The 19,576-nt window shown below is 49.4% G+C and overlaps 1 protein-coding gene and 1 long non-coding RNA gene across 2 annotated transcripts in view; one reads left to right on the top strand and one right to left on the bottom strand.

Annotated features, from left to right (window-relative positions):
- LOC133347217 (uncharacterized) overlaps positions 1-15,881 on the bottom strand; it is a 36,341-nt gene extending 20,460 nt beyond the window's left edge. Inside the window, exons 1-3 of the mRNA XM_061559311.1 lie at positions 15,080-15,881; positions 3,696-5,258; positions 395-1,969 (exon numbers count right to left, since the gene is read on the bottom strand). Of these exons, the coding sequence (XP_061415295.1) occupies positions 395-1,969; positions 3,696-5,258; positions 15,080-15,257 (3,316 nt within the window). The 5' untranslated portion in view covers positions 15,258-15,881. The remainder of the gene's footprint in view (positions 1-394; positions 1,970-3,695; positions 5,259-15,079) is intronic.
- The window catches only part of LOC133347227 (uncharacterized), a 344,284-nt gene that overhangs the window by 205,157 nt on the left and 119,551 nt on the right, over positions 1-19,576 (top strand). The gene's annotated exons all lie outside the window — the stretch shown is intronic.

Below are 19,576 nucleotides of genomic sequence, written 5' to 3' on the forward strand. Positions count from 1 at the left end.
GCGCGAATAAACACGCGCACACAATGAACGGCGGTTCTGCAAAAAGCAGCAGGGGGCAGAAGCCGTTTGCATCCGGTGGCTGCAAAGCACAAACAACTCCGCAGTCAGAGGCGCAGCGACAAGCAAGCGTGAAGCGACTGCGCGCGGCGGCCGAGCCATCGCACCGCACACGCGCACGACAGGGCGAGCGGTTAAGAGTCTCCGCGCCGCACGCAGTCGGGCGGACACGACGGTGGGGGGGCGCAGATGGGATCAGTCTCGATGGGGGCGAAGCGATGAAGACACCCCCCGCCCCCCCCCCCCCACACGCCGTTACGAGCTACGTCGACTACACAGAGCGATGGTGGGCATGCCGGTTAGCCGCACGCCGCTCGCACTGCATGTCGTCGTTTACCTGTCCCCTGCCCTTTGGCAACGCGAGCGCTTTCCAGAGAGCTCTGGAGCTCACGCGGCGCTTGAAAAACGACCGCCGTTGCTTCGAGCTCTTCATGGGCCATCGTCGGCTCGCCCCTCGGGGCTTCTTGCGCCGTCTCCTCGGTGGCGCGGAGGGCGTCTGGCTGCGGGGCCTCGCCAGAACGATACCCGCGCGTCTCGCCGCCTGCCGGTACTCGCTGGTCCTGGCGCCACTGCTCCTGGCGATGCGAATCCCGCGCTGCGGCTCCGTCTTCGGACTCCGCGGACGAGTCGCCCGCCGGATCGGTTTCCGTGGGGACGCGGTCCCACGTGCTGGTGGTATCCCCCTTGGCACGCGCGTCGCTCGTGGGCGCCGGTGCCTCACACTCCAGGGGGCCTCCTTCTCCTCCTCCTCGCCCCACCTCGTGGCCGACGATGATCGCCGCCGCCGCCGCGCGAGCACAGTTCTCCAGGTTCTGCGCCGTGGCCTCTGTGAGGGAGCTCGAGGCGTCGTCCTTCACGGCCACCGAAGTCTCCTCCTGCTGGTGCTGCCGCCGTTTCAGTTCACCGCCCGCTCGGTCGATGTTTTCAAAAGAAATGTCAGAGCCCCCTAAATTCACCTCCCGCTCCTTCTCAAAAGCAGTCTCCTCTTGCCGAGTCACCGGCTTCCCCACCGCGGATTTGTCCTCCACGTGGCTCTCGGTCGGGGCGACCGGGCAAACGCTCCGCACGGTCCGCCCCGACGCCGGCGTCTCCGTCAAAGCCTCCTCCGAAGCGGCGGCGATTATGTCGGTGAACGGGACCTGCACGCTCGAGGCCTCCACGGCTCCCGTGTCCACCGCCCGCGCCGCGTTGCCCGGAAGCGGAAAATCGTTCCCGGCGTCTTCCGCCGGCAGCCGCCCGGCGCGCCCAGGCACCGCGGCCTCCGCGCAGACGGCCTCATTGGCTTTGCGCGCGTCGACAGCCACTGCGGCGCCCCCCTCCCCCTCCTCCCGCTGCAGGACCTCCTCAATGGCCAGACGAGAGTCCCCCTTCATCTTCTCCAGGGCCCGGCTCAGCTCCTGCATGCTTCCCTCCACCGCTCTCCTAGTCTCCGCCCGCTCGGCAGCCGCTGCCCAGAGCTCTTTTCCCTCCTCCTCCTCATCTTCCTCCTCGGTGTCGACGTTCCTCTCATCGGAATCTGTGGCGTCCACCCCGGTGGCCTCGGACACTCGCTCCGAGCCCAAGTCGCGTTCCCGCGCCGCTGGCTGCTGCGCGGCGCAAATGGCCGCCTTCGTGGCAGCTTCCAAGTGCTCGCGTTCTTCCTCCTCCTCCTCGGCAACGCTCTTAGCTGCAGGCGCCTTTTCCGTGACGGAGTCTGCTTTCGGAGGGGCAAACTTCTCTTTCGCGTGGTGTCCGTCGAACGCTTCCCCTTCACCTTTCTCTGGCTCAACGGGCTCATCGTCGTCACTTTGCACGCTCGCTACGGCCCTCACTCCTGGCCCAGCGATAGCACCCTCCAGCAAAGGAGGCGCCGCAAGCACGGCGTGAAAAGCATCGCGCGAGCCGGCAGGCCAGCATGCCGTAGCGGCCGCGCCTGAAAAGAGCATCAAGCCACAAACGCCTCCATTAACATCTCTACAAAAGCATTTCTTTACACCACGTTGCGATCCAGCATGCGTGCGTGCGTGCGGACGTGCGCAGCCGAGGCGCTGGCTCGTGAGTGGGTGCGCCAGCGGGTGATGGCCTGGCCAGGCTCACGACCGCTCCGGGCTGTTCCATGGGGGCAATAGGCAAAATGCAACACTTCTCAGTAAAATTATACTCTCTATTCTCTTGCTCGCTTACTCATGAAGGACCGGAAAACACACGCACGTCCAGAGATAACATTAAAATTTCCCAATTTAAAAAGTAAACAAACTGAAAGGGCAATTTTTTTATATATTTAAATATAAAGAAGAAGCACGTGTTTCCAAAGCTGTAATGAATATATATATTAACACTTTGGCCACCAGCCTCTCGTTTTTGCTCTATGAGACCACATTCATAAGCCGTGGCAGCCACCTGACCTTCGCTGTTACATCCCGCATTCTGAGAGTCAAAGTGTCAGTGGTGCAAAACCTCCCAAACAACTCCAGACTCGGCAACACATGTTAGTAGTATTACCATTATTACGACCGTTCAAGGAAAACTCTGGCGGGTCTCCTAACCCTTGTTGGCAGTCGGAGGTGACGCTGCTGCTACGTGAAATCCCAAACGAGTTATTTCGAGTGAAAATTTCGGAATTGGAATGTTTGGCCAATCCAGGGTGCATTTCACGCCATTGTTATTATACGCCACTGTGTTCCAAATTGTACCGCGTTGCCGTCACTGCATAGCCGCACGGCATAACCGCAAAAACGTATGCAGCGGCATGACTGCATTTCGCAGTACAGAAACAAGGGCAACCACCCACGGCCGCACACACATCACCCTTCGCTTTTGTCTACAGGCTCTCGGCCACACGGGGTCGTGAGTCACCGGATTCCCATTGCTGTGGTGTGACCCAGCCCAAGGATGACAATACGCAACTGAAATAAAACCCACCGCCGTCCTTCAAACACACACCCGGGGCACGTGACCCTCTCTTCATAAGCGTAGCTGCCCCTTGGTTTACAATGGTAAAATGTTTTACGGTGAAAACTACTGCTTCGTGACGCAGACAGCAAAGAGGGAAAGCACACAACCATAATCCCCTTAAACAAACTGAGAAATATGCATCAGCTTGCACAATTTTCAATTGCCAGCTAGCTAACTAAACATTGAAAAAGTGAATGTGTGGGGATGCTGGTTGTTTGACCATACTTCACCATGCTGGTCACTGCAGGCTGGTGAATATACACAGCATCTATACACACCAGCTTTGATCCCTGCGATTAACTCACGCTTCTGTACAGCATCGTGAGATACGCTTGCTTTCGTAGACACTGTATGTCCCGTGAATTCTATTATTTATATACAGCACTAAAAGCAATAGCCACAAATCTATAACATCAAGGTAATGCCACACACAAATGAGACATTTGCTTTAAAAGATAAATGAAAAGGAAAATTTGATTTCACACTGAAAATGTCAAATTGAAACTGGCCAAACATTGCAGGCAGAGCTCTCCTGTCAAGCTCGACAATCGGCAAGGGGGCACTGCCGAGTAACCAAAAGGCAAATACTGCATTACGTTAACTGACACGGAGTTTAACATTGCCCAGTACTTGAGGACGAAGTCCATAATTTACACGCCCAGTTGCTAACCAAATCTGGATGGCGGTGGCCCACACTTGTTCACCTGCGTGCGCGTCCGCAGCGGTCTGCTCCTCGCGTGGCCCCTCCGCATGCCCTCCGCCCGCGGCTGCCCCCCGAGTGGGCGGCACTCCGGGAGATTTGCCCCCGAGGTGCGGCTCCTCGGCCACGTTGCCGCCAGCCACACGCCCGCCCAGGTCTCCTTTGGAGGAGGCCGCCGGCTCGGCTGCCCGCACACCCTCGCTCGCGGGCCAATCGTCTTCGCTGCCCCACGACGCCCCCAGGGACTCCACGGCGAAACCCGGCTCCTTTCCGTCCACCCCGGCGCGCGATTCGGTCTTGCGGGGCGATCTCTCCTCCTCGTGGGACAGCGGCGCCACTTCCTCCACGAAGTCTTCCTTCTCGCCGGACTTGCTCCCGCCACCCACGACGCGTACTCCTTCCTCGCCAGGGCTCGACTCCTCGGTGGAGCTGCTCACGTACGACGACGTCAGGGAGTTGTCCTTCTTGGCAATCGGGACTTGCTTCTCCTCGGAGGAATCAATCCCGGCCAGCTGCTGCTGCTGCTGCTGCTGCACGGTGGTGGCAGCGGCGCTCGGTTTGGGGAACACGTGGCCCAAGTTGCCCGTCACGGGACTCGAGTCTTCTCCGGGACTGCTCTCCTGGGACAGTGAAATTGAGTATTCCATTTCCGTCGAAGGCTGCCGCATCTGCACCTCGTCGCTGGCGACGATCAGTTTGTCCGTGAATTCTTCCGAAATGGGGCTGATCTCCTCCAGCGGGCTGCTCTCCTGCGAGATGGAGATGGTTTCCGCCTCGGAGTACCCTGGGTGGTACACCACCGGTTGTTTCTCGCCTACGTGCGCGTCACGTGGCTTCAGTGCCTCCGCTCGCTCGTCCTTTCTTGGGTTCTTCGTCAAAACCTCCCCGTCGCTCTCCCTCTTTTGCGGAACAGTGGTATCCAGATATTTTTCCTGAGCGAGATAGATGAGCTTTTCCATTGGCTTATCAGGAGACGTCGCTTTCTTAGGCGTCTTGTCTTCCGACGGGCTGGTCTTGCCGGACAGAGACCCCACCGCTTCGGGGCTGCCCCGACCCTGAAAGGAAGCGACGGAGCTCTCGGTGAAGAGGGCGGACGGCTTGGGGAACACCGTCACGATGTCGTCCGCGGGGCTGCTGTCACAGGATTCGATCTGCTGCCCCTCATCGCTGTGGGGGCTGCCCGCGGCCTTGTTCAGATCCACCTCGCTCAAGCCTGCCGTGGCAAAACGTTCGCCGTGCCCGGTTGACAAGTCCTGAAAGATGGACGGCGAGGGGTCCTGGTAGAAAACCTCCTTCTGGGCCTCAAAGTCGGACGTCCAGTTTTTGGGCATCTCCAGCTCCACCCGCACACCCGCCGGGCTAACGTCGGACTCGTCGCCTTTCTCATGCGCCAAGATCTCGAAGTCGCTCATTTGCCCCATCTCCATATAGCCTGTAGCTGCTGCTGCTGCTGCTGCTGCTGATGCTGGTGGTGACTCCGTGGTTCTGGGCTTGGCGACAGCATCAAGCCCAGCCTTGTCGGCTTCCGCGGTGCCGGCGTTCAGAGTTTCGGCCATCGCCCCAAAAGCTGAAATGAGAGGGAGCAACAGGGCGTTGGGGGCGGAAACAAAAACAAAAAGTAAGTAATAGCCAGGAATTAATATTATTATTGTTGTTATAATTAAAAACAATACAAAGTCTGTACAATAAAAGTGTACGTGCATTCGCTGCATGCACGAATGAAAGTTAATTAGTAGAAATGCAAATCCTTCACTAAAAATGTATTCTATACCCACAGCAGTAATAGAAAATACATGAGATAACATAAAAAACGGATCTTTATCTATACACTGATGAATGAGGGCCTCCCCATGCTGTGTCCGTCAAAGGAGTTGTTTAACCATCCGCCACCATGCTGATCACTGTGGGTTGCTAAAGTGAGTTTCAGATAAAACACGCCACGGATGTTTGACTCATGGCCGGCAATACGACTCGGGACCCCGGGTCCACAGAGCAGTGGATAGCTAACTACTGTGCCACCACTCCGCCCTGGGAAAATACAGAAAGTCATTTTCCGAACCGATCCAAATGGTACCACAAAGAGATACTAAGTTAAGACTAAGTGGACCTAGGCCACGTTCAGATAGATACCACTTGTCAATGGCGCTGTTAATGGCTAGGAGTCAAACTCATGTTGCTGGTAATGAAGAGCAGTTAATGAATCAAACAGCATTTTTCCACTACACATCCTTTCAAGCGAATAAAATCATTAGTACTGTACATTTGGTACTGATGCCATTCCTGTACCGCAAGGCTATCAAGACGGTGCTCTGGTTTCATAGTAGGAGGCAATGTTGCTATGGGTTTCCCAAATTAATAGCTTGCAGGTAAAATACTCAATTGGGAAGCAAATATCACAAGAGCTACACCCGAGATCATTTTAAGTGACCCCTGGGTCACACAGTAGAGGGCAGCACTTCCACAGCAGGCCTGCTACATCTGCGCCAGTATTCTGGCAGAACGTTCACGAGAACAGAAATGCCATGGGATTGGTGTGATGGTGCGAGTTTCAGAGTTCCTGTTACAACGCGCATTGCGTTATTTAATTATGCAAGCCAGCAAAATTCGTGTACGAGCTCCCGGACCAGGCCGGAGGACAATCCTCTGCCACCGAGTAGATCGGTGAGAGGGCGGTAGTTTGCAACGCATCAGCCGAGCTGCCCCAGTTCATTCCTGCAAGCGGGGGTAGTGGGTGGGTGGGGACAGTCGGGGTAGGGGTGGCGTGACTTCACAATGAAAACGAAAATCTCTCTCGGAAGAACAGAATAAGAGATCGGGTTTTTTGTTGAGTCACTTGGGACTCAGACCATCTGCTCACGACACTTGACAAACCGGTTAAATCACAGGAGGCTGCCTGGATTCGAACCCAACGGGTCAGCGGTGCCAACTCAGGGCTCCGACCTCCGAGTCACTTGGCCACCTCCTGGGACTTGTACGAACACGTGGACCACAGCCACAGTCCAGCCCAACCCCTAGCTGCACCGTGCGCTCAATCGTGGCGAGTTTGGGGTCTCAGTTCAGTCACCAATGGATGCACGGAACGACACCCCCGTAACTCCCCTGACCTTCCGTCTCCTGGCTCCGTCTAAATCACACCTGATTGTTTGGTAAAAGGCAGAGGGAAGAAGGTGCTAATGAATACGGGAGACGAAATTAATATTAAATGAGCCCCACAGCAAAAAAAAATTAGACACATGCTCAGAGGCACATGCACCCCCCACACCCCGTCCCGCTGGGCACTCCCAGCTGCACTAATGAGGTCACACAAGTGTGCAGCCCTGGCCACGGAGCAGTCCATTCCCACGCGGGGGTGACACAGTCACGGAACGGTACCATTTCCTCTCCTTCCACGGGGACCCCTTGACAACAGCCTCGGGTAACACTTACTTGAAGTTCATCTGCCCACTGAGGCTGTTAAAAGGCAGTGGAATGTAGTCAATAATTGAACCGTGTGAATACGGCAAGGGGAGAGTGTGTCTATGTTTGTGTGTGGTCAGAGTTGGCTCAAATGCACATTGTAAACAGTGTTCAAGTAATAGTCTGTTATTTTGGGCACGTTTATTTTTCTTTTTATAATCATAGGTCTAGAAATAGTCAGGACAACTGGAAATCTAAATGCTCACATTCAGGGGGGTCTTGCTTTTTATATTTGGCCAGTTCATTCATCATCATCAGCCACAATCATTCCACTGCTGGATGAAGGCCTCTTCAAGGTGTCACCACCTCTCATCCTAAGATGCAACAATTCATCCAGCAGCTGCACATGAACCAATTTCATCTCCTCTGTGGACATCTGCTCGGACGTGTTCCATACCTTGACTGCCACTGCATGACAAAGAATGTATTAATTTGGTAGAAAACCGGAGTAGACGGAATTACCCATGTGTTCGAGTGGATAATGCGCAAAAGGTATCGTGCACATGACGAATCTGTGCAATCCATCAGTTCTTTCTCAAAAGAGATAGGATTACAGACGCACGGTACCACGCCCAATACAGCATTAACATTCACAAGCCGTGCCACGGCTTTTTATGACTATAAACCATCAACTCCACTGTCAAAAGTAATTATTGGTAGGATATATGACGGTGTTGTGAGCAGGTCAACGGTCACTGGGTGGACCCATTAGCAAGTGCCCTTTTAAGGCCTCAAACATGGTTTCGAAAAGAAAAAAATCGACGGCCGTCTCAGGCTTGCATACAAAATCGACCGCTGCCGTCTGTCGCAAGTTACATTATCTATGAAGCCCGGCCACCGAAAAGGGTAAACTGACCTCTGCCAAAGGAGTGTGGAATTTCTACCACTGGCTCAGGGCCCATCAACAGACAGGAAGCCACACCCCGCCCCTAACTAAGTGAGTGGTAAAATCCCATGATCTTGGGTGACAAGTCAACCAATGTCGACTTCGCACAACCAGGTGCTGTTCTCATTTTATTAAGAGTGCCAAACTGCGAGTCGACTCCCGGCTGAGTTTCTTAATCGAATTGTGAGACACTTGCTCTGCCACGTCATCACAAGGTCTGATCTCCATGCAGGATAAAACAAATTCCAACCCAATATGGTACCATCAATGCGACTCTACAACGCATGTAAAAGTAGGCCAAAAATATCCTCTCTGGGAGGGGGGCTCTCCAGTGGAGACTATTCCACAGGCAGTGATGCGAGCAAGTTAATGCAGGACTGCTGCCTTTACCACAAACGTGGTTGGGGTGGTAGAGCAGTGGCACGGTGGTGCAATGCACTACAAGCTGGAGGACGCGAGGTCAATTCCTGGCAACAGTGAACACTTGCGGAGAGTACAGGCAGCAGCTCGACTTATATTCCAAACCAGCATGTTCAGATCAAGACTGTGTAACAATACGTAAATTACGTTCCTGAGATCCGTTCATAAGTCGATTTGTTCGTATCTCGGAACTCAACAGGTAAATTGTACGTAAGGTCGTTATTATAAAATGTGTTATGGTTCAAAGGGAAGCATTGCCAAACTAATACATTAGAATAAATAGTATATTTCCATGTAATACTGTAAAAAACTGCAGCAAATAAAAAGTAACACGATAAGAAAAAAAAATCTGTTGTATTTTCACTTACCTCGAATCTTTATGCTGGCTTGCTTGTCAGAAGCGGCGTGCATCACGCGGGATGCTGGGAGGATCGCTCCGCCAAACAAAATAGTTCTGCGGTTCGGTTCGTAAATACGACCGAACATTCGCAGGTCAGATGGTGAAATATAATAATATCTTATGGTGGTTCGTTCGTAAGTACTGATGTTCGTATATAGGAAACTGCCTGTACTATAATACCCGAACTGGTCCTTTGCACCCCTATTTCCACCAACTAGCACTGAACAGCGTTGTGACGTACGGTTAAACAACCCTCATGACAAACGTAGTCAGGGTGAGTCATTTTTCAGCAGTGGATTCACCATAATTGTACAGCACTCAACGAGGGCCAAGGAGGATGCTGTGTGCATCGCATGCGTCCATTGCTCGCCGAGCTGCATTGGTTTTCGGTTGCTGAACGAATACATTGTAAGGTCGCACTCATTACGTGCAAAGTGCTTGCCACAAATGAACCACAATTACCTTGCTGATCTCGTCAAGGAAGCATGAACCATTACGCAAACTCCGGTCATCCTCGCAGCAGCTTTTGGCTAGCCATTGCACACTTTCGGATGTGCTTCTGCAGCCGTCTGGAACGATCTTCCTTCCGGTATTAGAAAGCCATTGGAGCTACGCACTTTTAAATATATATTGAAAACTCGTTTCTTTAAAACTGCTTTTGTGTTTAGTTTGTTGTTCATCCCCTGCACCTCCGATTAGCACGGTTGGCTACGTACAGTGCAAAAGAAGCTCAGCATACATACAAGTAAACCAAGTAGCTCCTTGTAATTATGTTAACATGCTCACACAACGCACAAACAAATCAGCCTGCCACACTCTACCAGAAGTGAGATGAGCTCAGAGATAATCCTACAAATTTCAGTCAAAGGCAGAAGCTCAAAACCCCTTTGGAATCAGACAAAAAATATCCGCAGATTTTTACCAGCCAGTATAATATATGACAGTGCTTCCATTAAGTGATATTTTGATGGAATACATTGTGGATTACCGGTAGTGGATGCGAGTGCCACGATTTGGCCTGGCTGCCTTTGTGTGGCCAAAAGCTTTTTGCTTATCTTTAATCCCCTCCTTTCCAACCCAAATCCAAGAGCACCTCTCGTGCATTGTATGGGAGTCCGGTACTGAAACGAGCCCCCTCGTGTGTGAGACATGCACTCAAGCACGTGACAATAACCGACGCACAAACAGCAAGGTTGCGTGCTTTTGTAATCTAGCACGGTGGAGGCAGCAGCGAGGCTTGGTGGATAGCGCAAATGCTGTTAAAACTCTCTTCTCATGAATATCTAGATTTGAAGTTTTCATGACTGCAGGAATCCATACTCTTTGGTTCTTTCGGTAAAGTCACGTGGGTATAAAATAAAATAACTTAAATCAAGACGTTTCGGGCGCAACACAAGCGTCCGTCATCAGATGGGACAACCACAGCAAGAAACAATTGCTGAAGTGGCCCACTTCAGCAAATGTTTCTCTTCTCATGGTCGACGAGGAGGGGCCAGACCCTGGCTTGTCAGGGGGCAGTACAACAAAAATGTTGCTTCCACCAGTTCGGTCTGTATGGGATAGTGTTACCCCCTTGCACGTGTGGGTTTTCTCCGGGTGCTCTGGTTTTTTTCCCTCCACATTTTAGGAAAGTACATTTTGAGTATTTGGCTGCTATAAATGTCCACACAAGTCACTCCGTTGAGCTATCATTTGTGGCCAGGTCGCTTCTGACAACGAGCTACATAGCTCAGTGGGCCTTAACTTGTAAAATAGTTTTTTAAAAAACTTTAAAACTGTTTAAAAAATTACTTAATAAAAAGAAGGCGATACATTTTGTTTGTTTCATGGCAACTTCTACAACAATACATTGTATAACAATAAACAGTACATTAAAAATTTGTTTTAAAATGTACTTGGCCACGTCCAATAGATATCAACTCTACGTATTACTGCATTGAAATTCGTATAGAGCATTAGCCGCTTCTGTACACACTCGACGTGGTTGGTGGGGGGGGGGTTTCCCGCCTTCGGGAGGCAAGGCCACCATGTTTAAAGGGTGTAGTGGATGAATCGTCTTGACTCCACGCACGACAAAAAATGTTCAGACATGTCACTTATGGAGTTGAGCGAATCTACCTTCCATAATACAGGTTTTTTTGGGTTAGATCACTTAAATATATAAACGTGTCGTTAAATCCGCCACCACCCGACGCAGCCAATTAATAAGGTTTGTCACGCAAACAGAACGTGCCAATTCGTCACTTGTACATCACACCGGTGTTGGAGAGCAAAGCTACAACATTTACAAACCAAGTATGACGTTTCACCAGGAATTACAACTAGCTTCATCAGGCGACAGCCAGATTTGTGGAGAAAACCTTCGGTTTAACGACACGTTAATATATTTACACGATCTAACCCAAAAAAACCTATATTGTAGATATTGGTCGCGAAAGCCTACGTTTATTCTACCTTGTAGATTGTCTCCCCTTTAGGAAGAAACACAGTATCGTACACATATTTACCGTCTCAGCAAATCTGCACCTGGTTTACTTGTTTCCAAAGCAATCATTTTGCCCTTTGACCCAATCATAAGGAACGCGGCCAATCTCATCCCGATGCCGGAGCTAAGCAGGGCTGAGCCTGGATAGTGCTCCGAGGGGCGGGCCACCAGGCGTTGTGGGTCACTGCGGGATCCTTTGTCAATAGCGGGCCAAAGCAGAAACATCCGATGTTGAACTACACGTATGATAGCTCCGACGCCTCACACTGACCAGTGTGGTTCAAGTCACGTGCCCCATCCAAGCAAAGGTGGATTGACACAAAAGGGGCGGCACAGACACGTTTTTAAGCGATTCAACTGCCGCACGCTCCACCGAACTTCCAAAATCAACAAAAGTCAGCTTCGTGGCCACAATGAATTGACCGACTGAACTTGAGCCTGCCATGGCAGCAGCAGTCATAAATAAAAGCCACCCCTGGCCGTGACAATGACACAGTGGCGGCGAGGTCGTGTCGGAAGCTCGCCGGCTCCAGCAGGGGGCACTCAAACGTCCCACGCGTTTGGTGTTGCACGTTCCGTACGCATGGCATGCACACACGTTGAACTTCTTTCGCACCCTACGTTGTCAACCGTGCTAATACGGAGGTGCGTGGGAGAGGGGGCAACAAACCCTAACACAAAAACAGTTCTAAATAAATTAGTTTTCAAACTAGACTTAAAAGTGCATCGCTCCAGTGGCTTCCTAATATCTGAAGGAAGAGCATTCCAGACGGTCCCAGAAGCACATCTGAAAGAGCGCGATGGTGTAACCAAACCTTGTTCGATGACTAGCCAAAATCTGCTGCGAGGGTGACCGGGGTTTGCATAATGGTTTACGCTCCTTTACGAGATCAGCAAGTATTGTCCTTGAGACCATCAAGAAAACCACACTCACTCACTCCCATCACTATCAACTACAGCGCCACCATATTCTCTACCACCACGGCCGCACTAACAACCAACACAATAGAGTGCCACTCCCTCCCCACCACAGCTGTGAATCTGGCTATCTAATCTAGCCCATTGCGGCCACCATCTTGCCGTTGTTCTTCTGCCAAGAAGTCCAATTATTGTATGTGCACGGCTGTGCTCTAATGTTTTTTTTCGTGCCACCACATCGAGCAAAATCAGAATATTAATTTAGCCTGGAGGATTCGGATGACCTATAAAGCTCTTTTTCACAGACGTCCAGTCGGGGTGGGTAAAAACGTTACAACAATACAAAAACACGATAGGAGAAAGGTACACAAATTACCCAAACACATTCAGATAAAACTAAACCATCCCCATCCCATCTGGCAAAGCCCACCGAGTTATTAACTTATTTTTCACCCTCAGTCTCTCTCGACTCATCTGCCCAGCGCCGGCAACATCTCGAAACTCGATGCTTTTCGTCTCTTCTCAGCACATGGCCCAAACCATCTAAGTCTCGCCACCACAATCTTGTTCAAGTAAACAAGCTAGCATCTCCCTCCGAATACGAGCACAGAGCAATTGTCATCTCTGTTGGCGGCCTACAGCCAGTGGTGAAAATTGCGCATTTATGTGGCGGGGACCAGTTTAAACCAAGAGACAACCACTGTTGACTTACAATGACGTGACATTCACTTTACCGATGCCAAAGTTGGTGGCGATAATGGGCTTCGTTGACTACCAACCACAATTTGAACACCAAACCTTCTCATTGTGGGTGAAGTGCTCTGCCAAAGCACCACTGGGCCAGATAATTTGGTTCTGCTACAAACAAAATGCTGCTCCCTACTTCTCATCAACTCTCATTTACATCACCACCACAACTGCATTCCCTTTCACATCCGCATAACTGCCACGAAAATAACCACAAATCTATGCTACTCCCAACGCCCTAGTGTGAATCTCACCCATTCACCTGCCATCAATATCCAGCAAGGTTTGCCAACAATCAGAAACTATTAGAGCACTTCACACTTCATTGCACCTCATCTTATCCCCGAATCATCCGACCACATCACACCACTAACACCTAATACTGGATAAAAGAATCAGATTGCCACTCCGCTGCTATTCTATCCAATCAACATCACCTGACAGCCCACATCCCATTTCATTCCACCACGCATCACCACATATTACTCACGAACAACTTATCACACAAAGTGTGCTCACAATCTTACCCCATCATATCACCAACCATCTTGTTTATGCCATCACATCTCTGCAACCATAACACCCTCCCCGCCATACATTACACTCCATCACTCTACATTCCATCACGACCCATGTACCATCACCACCTTTATGATCCATCACATAACATTTTCACATCGCAATTTGTCATAACCCATCACCACCATCACATCTCATAACAGTCAATCGTAACCATCTCTGCTCTTCAAATCATGCAACACCCAGACCACGTCCCATCATATTCCATCAAATTCCACCTCATACCATCATATACTACAGTCAATTACATCCCCATCACGCCCGACCATCACAAGGGCTCAGGGCTAATAAATGACCGGCTGGCCACAACCAAGGTAAACACACAGGACGTAAGTTCGCAATGTGACCATCACCATAGCATCTGCTGTGCCTGCTGCGAGGCAATATAAACGGAGGTAACGCTGCCTAAACGTAAATAATATATATTTAGACGCCTGTGTAATTGGAGTTTGCATGTTCGTGGATATTTCTCCGGGTCCTCCGTTTTTTCCCTCCACATTTAAAGACATGCTTTGAGAGTATTTGGCTGTGATAAAATTTCTACGTGATAAGCCGCTTCGTTGAGCTATAATTTGTGGCCAGGTGGCTTCTGAAAACGAGTGATGCTGCTCAGTGGGCCTTACCTGGTAAAATAAATGAAAATAGTTTAGTTTAATAACACCGTAGAATTTGTATTGTTACACAGACAGAGTCCCGATCTGAATATGCAGGTTTGGAATATAAACAAAACTCCAAAGAATCTAAGAGATAATAATCATCAACAGTTGACACTGACGTATTCATTCATATTAAACCTTACCCGTTCAGCAAGCATTCTGGTCAGTTTGATCAAAGCCTATCCTTCCTCATAATGCCACGCTTCAAGGGCACATTCATCGTCTCGTAATGCAAAACGATGTGTCCCACTCTCAATCCCAGACGGGGCCTGGACAGCCTCGCGCAGTGGCAATGTGTGCCGATTTTCAAGCGCCCACATACCTAGCAAATGGTGCCATTGTTTCACCAGGACTAATCGCGTTAGCCCACTCTAGGCTTTCATTTCCCCAATTCACGTTATTCTTAAAATGTTACAACATACTTACCGGTGTGGTTTTTAATATGTTAAGGTTTTTTTTTCTTTCACGATAGCAAACAGCAATACGTTGTCAACTATTGGGTTCGCGTTGTATTGAGCTCCGAATCAATTCGATTTGATAGTCGATTTTACAATGTTGTAGCTTATTACTGCCATTCCATCCATTACCTCTCGTTCGCATTATACCTCATCTCAAATACCAACACGTTTCTCAACACTTATATCCACACCGCTTAAATGTTGCCTTTTATAAACACACACACAGTAGAGTAAATGTATCTCATCAATGAACAGCGCACAACTTGACATGTTGCATTGTTTTATATACTCTTCATAAATACTGCAGACCCTTTTACAGGACCATTCGATGGCCATTACGCCCCAAAACATTGAGACGCGTCGCCTCTTGTGAAACAACTCACGGCCAAGCAAAGTCGCGCTGCCACAGGAATCAGGACCGAAGGAGTCCCATTCGCTCTGCTGCTGCTGATGATGATGCTGATGCTGCTGATGATGCTCCTGCTGATGATGTTGTTGTCCAGACTCCATGCCTACATCGGCCACAGCTTCCCTACTGACTTGCTTCTGCTGCTGCTCCATTGTCGTTGCCTCCAGCCTAAGAGTTGGTGCGTGCCAACAAAACACACAACTCTCTATCCCACCACCACCTTCACACACGACAAATATTCAACACAACGTTAACCCCCCCTCCCTCCCCGCAATCAATGTGTATGAATTAGACCTTCCTCTTGTGTACACTGTATCCCACCCACAGCAAGTCTTTTCCTCCACCACCACCACTAGCCAGCCACCCTTGCCCGCTTCCTTGCTGCAGCCGATCAGGAAATAACTGCGGCCGCTCGTGAGCGAAACCGACTGCCGACTGCGGAATTGACTGCCACGCACCGAATTGCCCTCTGCCTACAGCTGCCTCCAATGTGAGCGGCGTCAGCCCCACAGCTGAGCGTGGTGGGGGTAGTAAGTGTAGCGAATGCCGCACACGCTCACGTCACCACGCACTGCGCTGCGGGTTGTACGGCGTCAATTATCCCTTTGCATCGAGTTTGTCTGCAATTGCCTGGACTGTGTTGGGGGGGTGGGGTTGAATATGGTAGGTGGGTTCACACACACACAATGCCTGTAGTAGTAGTAATACTACTACGGGGCTCTGCTTAAACGACCGCTCCCAAACAGCCCCGACTCGTGCCGCAAAAGGGCGAGGTTCTTGCGCATAGATGACGTGGAGGCGGAGAGGCAGGGCTGCATTTGCGCACAAAGACAACGCTTCCCCCCCCCCACCACCACCCCTCCTCCTCCTCCTCTATAGCATTGACAGACTTTTTGTGGCAAGTGGTGTTAGCGAGCACCTGTGAAGGCAGGCACGGCGCACGAGTTGGCACGGGTTAGGTGGGGCTTAAACGACGACGATCTCGTTTGAAGCCTTAAACAGACTTTTTTTTTGGTGCAAGTGCTTAGGGGCCGTCCATAAATGACGTCACGCGATTTTGGACGATTTTTTACCCCCCCCCCCCTTCGTCACACGGCGTCACAAAAAAGTCAGAGCCCCCCCCCCTCAAAATGTGACGTCACAAAGCTCTGCCCCCCCCACCAAAATCATATTTCCATTTTGTCATTGTAGTGCGTATTTAATGTAGCGCTGCATTCTGATGTTGTAGGAGAAAACATTTAATACAAAGTCTATTTAATTAAGTAGAACGTGTTGTCTATATATATTTAAAAGTTGCGCATTTTGATGTGACGTCACATTTCTTAACCCCCCCTCGTCACACATCGTCACAAATGTCTGACCCCCCCCCCCTAGGTGCGTGTTCGCGAGCACCTATGAAGGCCACACACACAGAGAGAGACATCAGAACCACCGCCCCCCCCCTCCAGCAGAACATCAAGCCAGCTGCAATGCCACATCGCGTCATCCGGGAGCGAGTTTGAGGTGGGATTCTCAAGGGGAAGTGGGGGTGGGGCAAGGCAATTACACTCGGAGGGGTGGCACCACGAATGATATTTAATGGGTTGGCACATGCAGCGAAGTGGATCGCCACCCCCACACCACAACCACCGCTTGTACAAAAGTTGATGGGTAAATGACTCCCCCCCCCCAACTCAAGCCTAAAATTATCTAACTCGCGTCGCAACATCACCGAGGGCAGCGTCAGCCACCGTTTCACAATGCGGGGCCGGATAGGTCATTCGAACATCAAGAGTTCGTAGTGGTTTTCACAAGGTGTCGCGGAATTCCAGAGACAATTTTCACAATCCCGTTGTACGTGCGCGCGCATATGCTCGTGAGATGTGAAGTCAAGGATGAGGTAGGGGAGGGAGATTCCCGCTGAGACGTGACCGTGACCAAATATAGGTCTGCACCGGCGAGCAAGGCAAGCCATCGTGGTCATACCAACACGGCAAGTCCGTAGAATTTGACGCCACTGGAGACGTTTACAGGAAATTCTTGCACCGAAGTATGCACGGCCATTCTCTCAAAGCAAACTCGTCACATTCCCTGTCAAGAACATGCTCATTGTCTGGTTTATAAAAAAATGCAAGGACAGGGGACGCGAAGGGCTTTGTTGTACAGTAATAGATTATGTATGTAGCTTAACTCGGTACATCGGAATGTACCAATACGTCATCGTGTAAGCTAAAATACGTATCCAATGTAACTGATAATATAATCAGTGATTCATCTCAGCAGGACCGGTCCGGAACGCTGCTCCCAGCCACATCCATCTCACCATGTGTTGTTCAAAAAGTTTTTTTTTTTATGATAAATGAAAGTATATAATACAGGCGTGTCTCACTTAACAAGCGAGATACGTTCTGCGAAAATTGCCCATTAAGCGTTTTCCCAAATGTTCGCTATACGAACATTTGCTCGCTTTGTGAACAAATTGGTGCTCGTTATCGCAAATTCTAAAAAGAACGCGCGTTAAGTGAAACGCCTGTACTGTGAGTACAGTATCCCAGACCACACCTTTGCAGAGTTGCAGTAGATATACTTTATCGCAAAGAGTACAGTGCAGAATTGTAACGTTTTTGTTCCAAGTTTAATTCTGCAGTGTGAAAGAACTGAGTTTGCAGCTGAAGACAGCAGCTGCATGAAAATTGGTTTGGGAGGGATGCTGTAAATCCCGCTTGGATAGCGGTTTGTACCGAAAACGGTGTATTTTTGTGTCACACCAAAACCACACATTTCATTGTGGAACAACCTCGATCTTAAACCACAAATCTCCCACATTCCTTAAGGGTCTATATTGCACTTTGCAGTGCTAATTTCAGCTGTGCTTACAGATAGGTCGTTTTATGTGTATCTGAGCTGAATACTGTATAAATATTGTGTATGGGCTGAACCAAACTGAGTGCTAAACATATTTGAAGGATGGGTTATGTACCTATATAATCTTGATGACCAAACGGAAGCCATCAAACTGACTAAATAAAATAACAGTTGGCTTTATGTTTAAGAAGCGATCGTGATTCAGGCACACGGCTTCAGTAGAGCTGGCTCATTGCTTTGGCACACACAATATTCCCCTGTGACTGGATGGATGCCAGTAGTACAAATGGGATATAACCAGTACCAATGCATGCAGTATATGCTGTACATTATTCACGTTACTCAACTCCCTTGCTGCTTCCCTCCCCCCGCCATAGGAATGTGGAATTTTTACCGCGGGCTTAGGGCCGCAATGGGAAAGAGGACCACCACATTTCACGTTGCATCAGATTGATACTGTGGCTTATGACTCTGATTTGATTGTGGGACAATGTAAATATGTATGTTTTACATTTCTACCTCACCCTCTCGTTTACTCAAAATTATAAGCAACAAGGCAATGGCATAGACAACTCATTTATAATGACACTAGGCAATCCTTTCATGGTCTCATATTTTTGAATGTTCACCAAAATGAACACTTAATACCGGTAACGATCTTCCACTTACACACCATATGGCTTCTTTTTTTAAAACAGCATTCTTAACCAAAAATGGCTGTTGTTGAAGAGGATTGCAAACGCTGCCTGCCCCAGCGTGGCTGTCAAACAAAAGGCCTGGCGACCTTTGCCCTTCATGTGTCTACAAAAAATGCATACACACGTACAATATATTTACAACTTCCAGTCGAAAAGTAACGACGAGTAATGGCACGTAAAAAGCTACAACAGCATATCAAATAGTTTAGCGCACAACACAGGCCTGCCCTTAATACGTTTTTTTTACATGAGCAATAATTTCAGACCGTACTTTATTTTTAATAGCACGCATACCAGCTGGCCACTGAGGAATACTTTAAATGCCACGGGCTGAATACACATGAAGCATGGAAACTGTGCTCAGTGATTCGAAGCAATAGAAATACTGTACCTTCTAGGGACACTTTAGCTCTGTATACGAGTGTGAACCATTACATTGCCATTAATGCCATAGTTCAGATTCCACATTCGCGAACTTGCCCTCAATATTATAACACTACTGTAGGTATGATGTTACAAATATCCATGTGCCTATTCAGAAATTAATTGCTAAAGGGATACACATGATAAATTATGTGTGACATTGGGCTAAAGTCAATTACCGACTCAAATTTGAACTCACGACATTTTGAATGCGAGTCGTACAAACTGCAGATTGGATCATGAACATTGGTAGATATGAAACCAGATTGTATTTTTCCTCGTAAGCCTGGCGGTGCACAGAACCAGCTATGCTCATTTACACGTGTATGAGTTATTGTTCTATATTACATACAGTCTATAAAATCTATGTGCATGACCCATGTGTGACCTGGCATGAACCGGAAGTTGTGTTTACAATTTATTCTCACACCATGCAGTACATCACCATGGCACGAGTGTCACCAAACAAGCCAAGTCTTGATTTTATAGTCTAAGTGCCACCAAAG

Source organism: Lethenteron reissneri, chromosome 25 (genome assembly GCF_015708825.2).
Source record: "Lethenteron reissneri isolate LAM-NWPU_2019-01 chromosome 25, ASM1570882v1, whole genome shotgun sequence".
Taxonomy (NCBI): domain Eukaryota; kingdom Metazoa; phylum Chordata; class Hyperoartia; order Petromyzontiformes; family Petromyzontidae; genus Lethenteron; species Lethenteron reissneri.